This window comes from Pristiophorus japonicus, chromosome 7 (genome assembly GCF_044704955.1).
Source record: "Pristiophorus japonicus isolate sPriJap1 chromosome 7, sPriJap1.hap1, whole genome shotgun sequence".
In the NCBI taxonomy this organism is placed as follows: domain Eukaryota; kingdom Metazoa; phylum Chordata; class Chondrichthyes; family Pristiophoridae; genus Pristiophorus; species Pristiophorus japonicus.
In genome coordinates, this window is record NC_091983.1 from 87,858,538 (window position 1) to 87,871,670 (window position 13,133).

Consider the following 13,133-nt stretch of genomic DNA (forward strand, 5'->3'; position numbering starts at 1 on the left):
AGGGAGGAAGAGAGGGAGGGAGGGAGGGGAGAGAGGAGGGGAGGGAGGGAGAGAGGAGGGGAGGGAGGGAGAAGAGGAGGGGAGGGAGGGAGAGGAGAGGGAGGGAGGGAGGAGGGAGGGGAGGGAGGGAGAGAGGAGGGGAGGTGAGGGAGAGAGAGGGAGGGAGGGAGAGAGGAGGGGGAGGGAGGGAGAGAGGAGGGAGGGAGGGAGAGAGGAGGGAGGAGGAGAGAGGAGGGAGGGAGGGAGAGAGGAGGGGAGGGAGGGAGAGAGGAGGGGAGGGAGGGAGAGAGGAGGGGAGGGAGGGAGAGAGGAGGGGGAGGGAGGGAGAGAGGAGGGGAGGGAGGGAGAGAGGAGGGGAGGGGGGAGAGAGGAGGGGAGGGAGAGAGAGAGGAGGGGAGGGAGGGAGGGAGAGAGGAGGGAGGGAGGAAGAGAGGGGGGAGGGAGAGGAGAGAAGGAGGCTGAACGGCCGGGCCCAATACCTCGGGCTAGATTTACAAGTAGGTGGCATCGGGTCTCGTGGGGGGGGGGGGGGGGGGGGGCGCTGTGTGATGAATCGCAGAGGTCCGGTGGGGGGGGGGGTCAAGTCGGGGCCGGGAGGAAGCAGGAGCTGGGCGTGGGAGGAGCCATTCGGCTAGGGCTAGGGACTGCGTGCTTCGGGCCTCTCCCACAGTTTTGGGCACCTGGAGCTACTGCACATGCGTGCCCACTGTAGCGCGCATGTGCAGAGGTCCTGGCACTGTTTTTGGCGCGGGGACCTGGCTCCGCCTCCAACAGCTCGTGCTGCGCTGCGCCCGGCTGCAGAAGACCTGCAGGGAGCCGGAGAATCTGCAAGTTTTTTTTAGGTGCACTTTCTGGCACGAAAAACGGGCGTCCAGGTCCGGGCTGCGCCATTTTAGGCGCGTCCCGAAACTTGGGCCCTACACTTCAAAAAGTACTTAATTGGCTGTAAAATGCTTTGAGGCATCCGGTGGTTGTGAAAGGTGTTATATAAATACAAATCTTTCTTTCCTCTAGTTCCAATTCACGGCATTACTTAATTTTGTCACTTTGTGTATTGTCAGAAATACCTGTGTGTTGATAGTTTACTTTTGAAAAGACATGGCTTCTTGTTGTGTGCTCTGATTGTAGTACTAAGACAAAAGCAATAGCCAGAATCATTGATTTAGGGTTTTGACAGCAAAATGCAAAGAATTGAATAGTTCAGTCCCCAAAATGCTGTTAAAAATCACAATCACATGTAATAGAAACAGAATTAAATATTCAATCTTGGTAATTCAGTGTTCCTGATTTTAGCTGTCTGGGTGTAATTCAGTGCCCTTAGTAAATATTTTGCTAAAATCTTATCCAGGTAAGATAATTGAATTTATATTCTAATTTTGCAGAAGTTTTACTTTGGTGAAAATGTCCGTTGTTTTTAAATCAGCGTAAGACAATTGCTTGTGAACAAACTGACATTTCAGTTGCTACTGAAGAAAGAGAGATGGGAAAATAATTGTTGCAACTGCAGTCCTCAAAGCACAAACTTCTGATAGCTACAACAGCAGGTATCATGTCTGGTTAGCTGCCAGTTTAAGCAAATTTGCCATCTCCACTACTGAATATATAAGTGGCAGTTTGATATAATGTATTCTTCCATTCTTGATATTTCATAAGTTGCAAAAAGTGAAGATTCTTAAAGGAGCAGTGTGACAATCACTAATGCTAACTGCTCGTTAATAAATTCCAGTTCTCTGGGATTTCCCCAGCTAAATTCATCCACATTGGTGCTTGTCTTCCCGCCTTTAAAAGTACCCCCTTCCTTGTTGGCATGGAGTCAGCTTTTGTAAAGTGCATGACGATCTCTGCCCCTCGACTGCCTTCACATAGGCAGATTGCTTCTCCAACGCTATCATGGATGAGTCACAACTTCCAGATAAACATCCTTGGCCCTGGTGTCATTGCGCAGTTGTATGTTTTGGGAGGTCATAGTCCATTGATGATTGCAGGGTGTCACTGGGCAATATCTTAGATATGATGCATGATGGGTTGCAGTACTGCATCCATTTATAAATGTGTTGCACTCCTGAGTATTGTTGGCACAGATAAATATAAATCAGCAATTCATTTGTGGACAAAAATTGCTCTGAATTATTCAACAAATGGTCAGAGAAGGCAATTTGTTTTTAAAGAAGTGATCAGTTTGGTTATTTTGATGAGTGCAGTCTGATGGACTTGGAATACAAATCCTAGCATTCAATAAAATCGACTCCAGCTGCTATGGTGTCTTGTGTCGTGCAGCGATGTTGGGATTGGGATTCTAACCAGTGCTGGATGAATGACACTGGAGAGGAAACTTTTATGTCAGAATTAAAACTTACTGAACTCGAACAGTGAACATTTATCAGGGATAGTTGAACAATATGACACATTTTTAAATATCTTTTTTTAAGTTTCTAATATAATTGTTTTATATATAAAACCATTTTAATTATTCTTGTTATTTCTACTATGAACTGAATACTTTTTCTACTGACCCGAACAGAGGATGGAGTTACTGCTGAAGGCTTTCTGCTGTGACCAGTGCTGCTTGTGTGATTTCAATTGAAGCTCATGCCACGTGACGCAAACAAACCAGAGAGGGAGGGAAAAGGGTGGGGGTTGACAGGCCTGCACGCAATGGTTACCATGGCCTGTCTCAATGGAGTGGCAGCAGTAAGGTCATTCCTGGTCTGTTCTGAGGGGAAAGGTCATGAGCAATAGCTGGCTTGGTATTATGTAATATATTTGTGCGTTGCAACTTTTAAATTACTGTAGTTATAAAACAACGTAACTTTAATTCACCGTGAGTACAGCTGCCACCAGAGGAGATCCACTAGTAATTTAACAATAAGGACTTGGGTGAAACACCTTTGATGCAGGGTGCTGAATTTCAAGTAAATTTGTTACTTGTAGGTTGCAATATTAGTAGTGGGTGTAATTGTTCGTTGCCAAAAGATTTTCTGACTTCTGTGTTAAAAATAGTTTGCTCAGTGCTGGGTTCCCTACGAGGGTTTTTATAACCAGCCGACGATAATTTTGTTAAGTCGAGCTGTGTGTCTTTTTTCAAATTCTTGGGAGGATTGAAGAACAAAGTACAATTCGTGTGTGGAATTGGTAGCATAAAGACTAACAAGCATGCGTTTATTTTGCCGTCTCTCTTTCTTGTCTTGCTCATGCTATATTTGAACACTAAAGCTAAGCTAGATTGCAAAAATGTTTTGATTGTAATGGTTAAAAAGTTGATTATCTGCGAGCACTTTTGCCAGTTTGCTAATGTTAAACTGTATTCCCTTGACTTTGTATGAGGACCCTCGATTGTCCTTTCCAAATTAATGCAGGTTGTGTGTAGAGGTATAGTTCAGAGGATTTCTGAAATTAGTTTTTACTGGAATGTATTTTTGGTTAAATGTGTTTTTGTTCAAAATTGTTATCCTCCATTCATTTCTAAGTGATTATTCTTTTTTCTTGAATATTATGACATTTCATTTTTCTTCCCAATTATCCTTTTTATTCAGCATTGATTCAGTTTCTCATTTTTGTCTATTGCTTATTACAATATGTTTTTAGGTTTTATACTGCAGGGCTGTCCAGAAACACCTACATTAGAGAAATTAGTTCAAAATGCTCATCCTTACTTTCAAATCCCTCCATGGCCTCTCCCCTCCTTATCTCTGTAATCTCCTCCAGCCCCACAACCTATAGGTTATAGGGAGATGGGAACTTAAAACAATCACCATCACTAAAGAAAAAGTACTCAGTAAAATAACGGGACTAAAGGTGAACAAGTCCCCTGGACCTGATGGCCTGCATCCTAGGGTCTGAAAAGAAGTGGCTGCAGAGATAGTGGATGCATTGGTTGCAATCTACCAAAATTCCCAGGAGTTTGGAGTGATCCCAGCGGATTGGAAAATTGCAAATGGAATGCCCCTATTTAAAAAAAAAACAAGGAGGGAGAGAGAAAGCAGGAACTTTATAGCCTAATATCTGTGGTTGGGAAAATGCTGGAGTCCATTGTTAAGAAAGCAGTAGCAGGATATTTGGAAAATCATCATGCAATCAAGCAGAATCAGCATGGTTTTATGAAAGGGAAATCATGTTTGACAAATTTGCTGGAGTTCTTTGAGGATGTAAGGAGCAGGGTGGATAAGGGGGAACCAGTGGATGGCATGTATTTGGATTTCCAGAAGGCATTCAATAAAGTGCCACATAAAAGGTTACTGCACAAGATAAGAACTCATGGGGTTTGGGGCAATATATTAGCGCGGATAGAGAATGAGCTAACTAACAGAAAACAGAGAGTCGGGATGAATGGGTCATTTTCCAGTTGACAAACGGTAACAAGTGGAGTGCCACAGGGATTGGTACTGGGTCCTCAACTATTTACAATCTATATTAATGACTTGGATGAAGAGCCTGAGTGTAATGTAGCCCAGTTTGCTGATGATACAAAGGTGGGAAAGTAAGTTGTGAGGAGGACATAAAGAATCTAGAAAGGGAATTAGACAGGCTAAGTGAGAGGGCAAACATTTGGCAGATTGAGTATAATGTAGGAAAATCTGAGGTTATCCACTTTGGTAGGAAAAATAAAAAATAAAATTACTGCGGCTGAAATTGCAGTCGGAGGCTTCGCGCGGGCACTCCGACCTGAAATATTTCTACCAAATTACCTGGTGATCCAGGAGGAGCCTGCGATTGCGTTGGAGAGGCCCTCTATTCCCGCGCTGCGAAGTGCGCTCCCGTCCTCCTGGTTCCCACGCAGAAGATGCAATCACGTGACTGCTCAGCCAATCAGTATTCCACAGCTTTCTCATTAATAGCAATGAGAACTCCGTCTCTACGAGTTCTCATTGCTATTAATGGGAAAAAAAACTAATTAATAAAAAATAAAAAAAAAACAGACCTCATATAATTAAAATTAATTGAAATTAAAGTTAATAAATATCGCAGAAAAAAAACAATATTTTTCCGATTTTTAAAAAAAAGTTTTGTAATTCAGGTTAAAAATAAACTTACCATAGTGGGCGGAGTTTTTAACAATAAAATGTGATTATTTAATTTCATTTTATTATATTTGTGTATGATTTTTCAGGCGCAAGAATTTTGAGGCCATTTGATGGGCAAAACATGGGTAAATACCGCAATCTTGCCCTTGCAAACGTCCTTGCTCCCGAGATGCGGATCAACATCGGAAAAGCCGGTTTTCAGCACACAATGTCTTCCCGGGTCCGTAGAAACCTCGTACGGACCCACGGAGGTCGGGATTTCCAGGCCATTATTTAAATGGAGAGAGAGTGCACAGTTCTGCAGTACAGAGGGACCTGGGGATCCTTGTGCATGAAACACAAAAAGTTAGTATGCAGGTACAGCAAGTAATCAGGAAGGCAAATGGAATGTTGGCCTTTATTGCAAGGGGGATGGAGTATAAAAGCAGGGAAGTCTTGCTACAAGTGTACAGGGTATTGGTGAGACCACACCTAGAGTACTGTGTGGAGTTCTGGTCTCCTTATTTAAGGAGTGCTATCATTGCATTGCAGGCAATTCAGAGAAGGTTCACTAGGTTGATTCCGGAGATGAAGGGGTTGAATAAAGGTTGAGCAGGTTGAGAATATATTTATACAGGTTGAACCTCCCTTATCCAGAACCACCCCTCGCCCAGAACAATTCCCTGCCACCAGGTGGTGCATGTGCAGAATCCGACATGAACAAATTGAAGTCCTTCCTCGCTGCCGACTCTCGCAATCGCTAGCCTGACCCCATGATCCACCCCCCACCCACGATGATCCCTCTGCCGTACTCCCAGCCCCAAGCCAGCCAGCCCAGATATTCCCTTGCTCAGTACCTGTACCATTCAATTTAACGTGACCACCCCTCGTCCGTAAACATTCCTTATCCAGAACAGGCCAGGTCCCAAGGGTTCAGGATAAGGGAGGTTCAATCTGTACTCATTGGAGTTTAGAAAAATGAAAGGGAAAATTCCCCCGCTCTTCAAATTTGTGCCACGGAATTTTTTACATCCACCTGAGAGAGCAGACGGTTTAATGGTGGATGTAAACGATCCCATGGCACTATTTCGAAGAAGATCAGGGGAGTTATCCCCGGTATCTTGGCCAATATTTATCCCTCAATTAACATAACAAAAACAGTTTATCTGGTCATTATCATATTGCTGTTTGTGGGAGCTTGCTGTGCACAATTTGGCTGCCACGTTTCCCACATTACAACAGTGACTGCACTTGAAAAGTACTGCATTGACTGTAAAGCGCTTTATAAATGCAAGTCTTTCTTTCTTATCTGAAAGACAGCACCTCCAACAGTGCAACACTCCCTCAGTATTGCACTGGAGTGTCAGCCTAGATTTTTGTGCTCAAATCTCTGGAATGGAACTTGAACCCACAACCTTCTGACTCAGAAGTGAAAGTGCCACCCACTGAGCCACAGCTGACATACTACTTTAAACATCTAATTAAAACTGCACCCTGTAATTGTTATTCAGAATTACACCTTCAAATCTATCATCTAAATATATCATTGAAAATATCATTTTCAGACAAGTCACTGTTGACAGAAATCCTGTGGTGAGAAACCAGAGTTATACTGTCAGCTCCATGTTGCTTTTCAGCGAGGCAAAATTAACCACTGCATGTGAACCCTTACATGCCTGCAGAGCTCTTTTCAACAGCATCCCAAAGCCAGTTGAATTCTAACGTTACACAGCTCACTGCCATGTCAGCTTTCTGTTAACGTTACTGTGGTACCAGTAACCCGGAGGCCTGAATTGATAATCCAGACAACATGGGTATAAATCCCACTGTGGCAGTTTGAAAATATGAAAATCAGTTTTTTTTTTAAAACCAGAATTAAATTTTTTTTGCATCAGTAAAAGTGACTTGAAGCAGCCGGGTTGTCCTCAAAACCCAACTGGTTCACTAGTGTCCCTGAGGGAAGGAAACCTGCCGTCCTTACCCAGTCTGGCCTACACGTGACTCCAGTACCACACCAAAGTGGTTGACTTTTAACTGCCGTCTGAAGTGGCCCAGCAAGCCATTCAGTTACCACCACCTTCTCAGGACAACCAACGATGGCCAATAAATGCCATCTTGCCAGCCAACCCAAAAAGGACATAATGCTGCAACCATTTAAAGCCAAGGTGGCTTCCCTGGGTGGTCTCGCTTCACATGCCTAAAATCAACTCGGGTGGATTCATATCTAAATCACACTAGGCAGCCGATGATGCAACAATGCTGAAATCATACTGAAGTAACTTCCTCGATGAAACTTATGTTGAGGCGGCAAAGTCTAGAGTAACAATGTTGTTTTACTCAAGGACTTCACTATAACTGCGATACAAGTAAAATTGTAGCACCCAAATATGCAACTTACTTTTTAATAAAAATGCATTTAATACTGTTGACTGAAAACTGATGAAATTTATAGAATACAACATGCAATTTTTGAAAACGGTGTTAAAACAGGTTCCATGCTGCTGTGGCACATATGATACATTAATGATTCAAACATAGAATGGTATTGCACCAACAGTGGCATTGCACCATGACTCCAAGGAGAAAATGTATGATCTTTTGCACTGATTTCAACTCGACTAAGCAAGAAGCTTTCATACAAATAAATCTTTCTTTGCAACACGACAGTGATGAGTGGAAAATCTCCTCTAAAGTTACTGTAACACTGAAGTCATATTAATAGTTCACTTACACTTCCCAAAAGTTAGTCTCGCTTGCATACATTTGTAAAATAAAAAAAGTCCCACTTAACAGCTTATGAAACTGCAATTAAGTAACAATGGGGCAGAAATCCCGGTCTCCCGAGTCCCGACTGTGTCTATGGGAGCGAGGACATTTGCAAGCGCAAGATTGCGGTATTTATCCATAACTTGGCCAGCAAATGTCCTCAAAACTCTTACGCCTAATAAAAGCAGGCACATAGCCTACTTTTACAGGCATAAGAGTTTTAATATACACAAAAATATTTTAAAATAAAATGATAAAAACACATTTTGTTAAAAACTCTCCACACTACGTTAAGTTTATTTTAAACCATAATTTTAAAAACTTTTTTTTTAAATCGGAAAAATATATATTTTTTAAATATAGATAATTAATTTAAATTAATAAAAATGTGGTGTATTTTTTCTATTTTTTTTATTATTGGTTGTGTGTTTTGGGGCTGTTTCTCATTCATAATAATGGGAACTCCAACTTACGGAGTTCCCATTATGAATGAGAACATACTCTACCTAATTGGCTGCCCAGAGCCATGTGGCTCCAGCTCCAGGCCGTGAACACGGTGCGACGCGCAGTCAGAGGAGGCCTCAGGACCGGGAACTCACGTGGTTACAGCAGCTTCAGGTAAGTGCGCATTTTTTTTTTTTTTAAAAAAGGTTTTTTACCCAATCGCCCATGAAGCAACCAACTGGGATTTCTGGGCCAATATATTCAGCTACTATGCAGACTGTTTTCAGGGATGTGCAAGTTTTTAAATCTATAAACACAAGGAAAGCAATAGAAACCATTGTCCTGGTATTATTAAACCATTCTGACATAATTATAGAAATCTGCCAATCTACACAAGCAATTTCAGTATCAGGATACTTAGAACCTTCATAGAAATTGCACCACTTCCTTGTTTAATTATGCTCTCAGTACCTTTCACAGCAGGGCAACCACATCACACTGAAGAAACCAGAGTCTGTTCATACTGTATTATAACTCCCAGCCAATACGCTCATAAACTAGCAAACCAATAAACTAAAGACAAAAAATCCACTGCAGAGAACAAAAACAACTTACATTTATGTAGTCCCAAGACATTTCACAGACAAATAATTAGAAATAAATGGAGACCAAACCAAAGAAGGAGCTAATAGGAACCGTGAACAAAAGCTTGGGTTTTACAGAGGGTCTTAAAGGAGGAAAGAGAGGTGGAGGGGCTTGAGCAGGAAATTCCAAAGTGTGTGGTCCAGGCAATCGAAAACAAGGTTGACAATGATAGGGTGAAGGGGTGGGATTTTGCACAAAAAGGCCAGAGCCGGCGGAACAGAGAGTTTGGGGAGGGGTGTTGTAGGGCTGGAGAGGTTAGAGATAAGGACGCGTAGGGAATTAAACACAAGAATCAGGGTTTTAAATTTGGGGTACTGCAGGACTGGCCATTGCAGGTCAACAAGGAGAGGGGAGATGGGTAAGCAGGGTTTGGTGTGGGATTGGATGAGTGCAGCTGAATTGTGGATAAGCTGAATTTGGAGGAAGGACAGGGGGCCTGCCAGCAGATCACTGGAATAGTTGACTCTAAAAGGTTTCAAAAGCATAGATAAGGGTTTAGGCAACAGATAGAGGTGGACGATGCTAAACAGATGTGATGGAGAGGATATGGGATTGGAAACTCAGCTCGGGGTCGAATAGGATGTTGAGATTGTAACCAATCTGTTTCAGCCCGAAACAGGGAGGGGGATAGACTCAGTGACAAGGGAGTGGAGTTTGTGGTGGCAGCTGAAGACATTGCTTCGGTATTCCCAAAGTTTGGAGAAAAGAGCAATTTATGCCAGACAAGCAGTTTGACAAGAGGCTCCAGTGTACATGTGGAAGTTGACCCCATGTCTTTGGAGAATATCACCAAGGGACAGCATGTAGATGAGGACAGATCCTTGCAGGAGCAGAAAGAGAAGTCATTGGTGGAGATGCTCTGGCTACGATCAGAAAGACAAGAGGTAAAATGGAACGAAATCAAAATTTAATGCAAGTTACATAATTGACCAGCTGTTGAATAGTCTATTTTTTTTTCCAGCAGTAACCAGTATAATTCCAATGCATATTTTCATATATTCTCTGTACAGGAGAATTAGACTTACCTTTCACAATTCTGACTTTAAAGATTGGCAGAAGGTGAGAAGTAGTATTCCACAAGGACCAGTGCTGGGACCACCTTTTACATAGAAACATAGAAAATAGGTGCAGGAGTAGGCCATTCGGCCCTTCTAGCCTGCACCGCCATTCAATGAGTTCATGGCTGAACATGCAACTTCAGTACCCCATTCCTGCTTTCTCGCCATACCCCTTGATCCCCCTAGTAGTAAGGGCTTCATCTAACTCCTTTTTGAATATATTTAATGAATTGGCCTCAACAACTTTCTGTGTAGAGAATTCCACAGGTTCACCACTCTCTGGGTGAAGAAGTTTCTCCTCATCTCGGTCCTAAATGGCTTACCCCTTATCCTTAGACTGTGTCCCCTGGTTCTGGACTTCCCCAACATTGGGAACATTCTTCCTGCATCTAACCTGTCTAACCCCGTCAGAATTTTAAACGTTTCTATGAGGTCCCCTCTCATTCTTCTGAACTCCAGTGAATACAAGCCCAGTTGATCCAGTCTTTCTTGATAGGTCAGTCCCGCCATCCCGGGAATCAGTCTGGTGAACCTTCGCTGCACTCCCTCAATAGCAAGAATGTCCTTCCTCAAGTTAGGAGACCAAAACTGTACACAATACTCCAGAGGTGTGGCCTCACCAAGGCCCTGTACAATTGTAGCAACACCTCCCTGCCCCTGTACTCAAATCCCCTCGCTATGAAGGCCAACATGCCATTTGCTTTCTTAACCACCTGCTGTACCTGCATGCCAACCTTCAATGACTGATGTACCATGACACCCAGGTCTCGTTGCACCTCCCCTTTCAGATAATAGTCTGTCTCTCTGTTTTTACCACCAAAGTGGATAACCTCACATTTATCCACATTATACTTCATCTGCCATGCATTTGTCCACTCACCTAACCTATCCAAGTCGCTCTGCAGCCTCATAGCATCCTCCTCGCAGCTCACACTGCCACCCAACTTAGTGTCATCTGCAAATTTAGAGATACTACATTTAATCCCCTCGTCTAAATCATTAATGTACAGTGTAAACAGCTGGGTCCCCAGCACGGAACCTTGCGGTACCCCACTAGTCACTGCCTGCCATTCTGAAAAGTCCCCATTTACTCCTACTCTTTGCTTCCTGTCTGACAACCAGTTCTCAATCCATGTCAGCACACTACCCCCAATCCCATGTGCTTTAACTTTGCACATTAATCTCTTGTGTGGGACCTTGTCATAATAGATTTGAGTTCAGAAATCAGAAGTACTATATTAAAATGTGCAGACAATACCAAATTGGGAAGTCTAGTTATCACCGAGGAAGACTGCAACAAAACACAAGACATTTACAAACTTTAAGAATGGGTGTGTAAATGGCAAATTAATTTCAATAATTGTGTGAGGTGGTGCATTTTGCTAAGAATAAGGCGACCACATATTCCTTGAAAAATAAGGGTCTTAATGCGATTAAAAACTCAGATCGAGGGGTACAAATTCATCAATCACTGAAAGTAGCAATGCAGGTTAAGAAAGCCATAAAAAGTGAAAACAAAACATTGGCATTCATTGCTAGAGGAATAGAATTCAAAAGCGGAGAAGTTGTGTTAAACTTGTACAGAAACTTGGTTAGACCATACTTTGCGTACTGTGAACAGTTCGACAAGTACTTTATAAAAAAATATAGAAGCACTGTAGAAACTGCAAAAAAGATTTACAATAATGATACCAGAATTGAGAGGGTACAGCCGTCAGAGAAGGCTGGACCAGATAGAGGTCTTCAAAATTATGAAGGGGTTCAACATGATAGATGCAAAGATGTTTCCACTTGCGGGCAAGACCAGAACTTGGGGCCATAAATATAAGATAGTCACTAATAAATCCAATAAAGAATTCAGGAGAAACTTCTGCACCCAGAGAGCGGTGAGAATGTGGAACTCACTACCACAGGGAGTGGTGAAGCGAATAGTATTGATGCATTTAAGGGGAGGCTGGACAAACATATGGGGAGAAGGGAGGAGGCTGAGTGGAGCATAAACACCAGCATGGACAGGTTGGGCCGATTCTGTGTATATCCCATGGTTTCCCTTCAGCTCCGGTGATGCACTATCGAGGGTGATTTCAGTCCATTTGTTGGACCAACAAATGATGTTGTGACCGACCTTTGGGCATCATTCGGCCGCTTTGCAGATCTCAGGCAAGGAGGCGCGGACAGTCCCCGGCCCCTGACCCGCGGCCCCTGACCTCCGGCGAGCGGGGCCGTTCTGAGGGGCCGCTGCACCCTCTGCACAAGCGGCGGGGGACAAGGGGCTGCGCCGGCTGAAATGCGGCCGCCCTCGCCTTGAGCAGCGGCCCGGCGCGGTTACCTTGTACTTGTCGAACCCCGCCAGCTGCTCCTCTGTGACATACTCGTAAGAAAACATGGCTGCGAATGGCATCGAGCGGCCGGACACACGGAGCCGCGGAATCCGCACTGAGACCGACCGGCAGCGGCAGCGAGGAGCAACACAGCAAGCCAAGAGCGGCACTGCACCCGGAGCACTCCCCGCACCGCGCCACCTGCAGACTCAGAGCGGCACTGCACCCGGAGCACTCCCCACACCGCGCCACCTGCAGACTCAGAGCGGCACTGCACCCGGAGCACTCCCCGCACCGCGCCACCTGCAGACTCAGAGCGGCACTGCACCCGGAGCACTCCCCGCACCGCGCCACCTGCAGACTCAGAGCGGCACTGCACCCGGAGCACTCCCCGCACAGAGCCACCTGCAGGCCGAGAGCGGCACTGCACCCGGAGCACTCCCCGCACAGCGCCACCTGCAGACCCAGAGCGACACTGCACCCGGAGCACTCCCCGCACAGCGCCACCTGCAGACTCAGAGCGGCACTGTACCCGGAGTACTCCTTGCACAGCGCCACATGCAGACTCAGAGCGGCACTGCACCCGGAGCACCCCGCACAGCGCCACCTGCAGGCCAAAGGCAAAATGAGATAGGTAGCCCTGATAATCATCATAGGCGGTCCTTCGAGGATGACTTGCTCCCACGCCAAAAAATGGATGAGTTCACAGGTGTTTCAATGAAGGACCTAATATTCCAGATCCTGAACGACATCCTCAAGGGTGGAAGATGCCTGTGTGTGGATTTTTTTAGCATTGCACACCAGCCACCACACGGGCTTGACAGAGCTAGGTCTTGGTCCAGTGGCAAGGATTACCCAAGACGACTGGAGACCAGCTCTGCTGCATGGACCTAGTGCGC

General features: G+C 44.6%; 1 protein-coding gene across 1 annotated transcript in view; it reads right to left on the reverse strand.

Moving 5' to 3' along the window:
• Positions 1–12,325, reverse strand: part of selenoi (selenoprotein I) — a 76,375-nt gene extending 64,050 nt beyond the window's left edge. Inside the window, exon 1 of the mRNA XM_070885108.1 lies at positions 12,243–12,325. Coding sequence (XP_070741209.1) covers positions 12,243–12,314 — 72 coding nt within the window. The 5' untranslated portion in view covers positions 12,315–12,325. The remainder of the gene's footprint in view (positions 1–12,242) is intronic.
• Between the last annotated feature and the right edge of the window lie 808 nt (positions 12,326–13,133).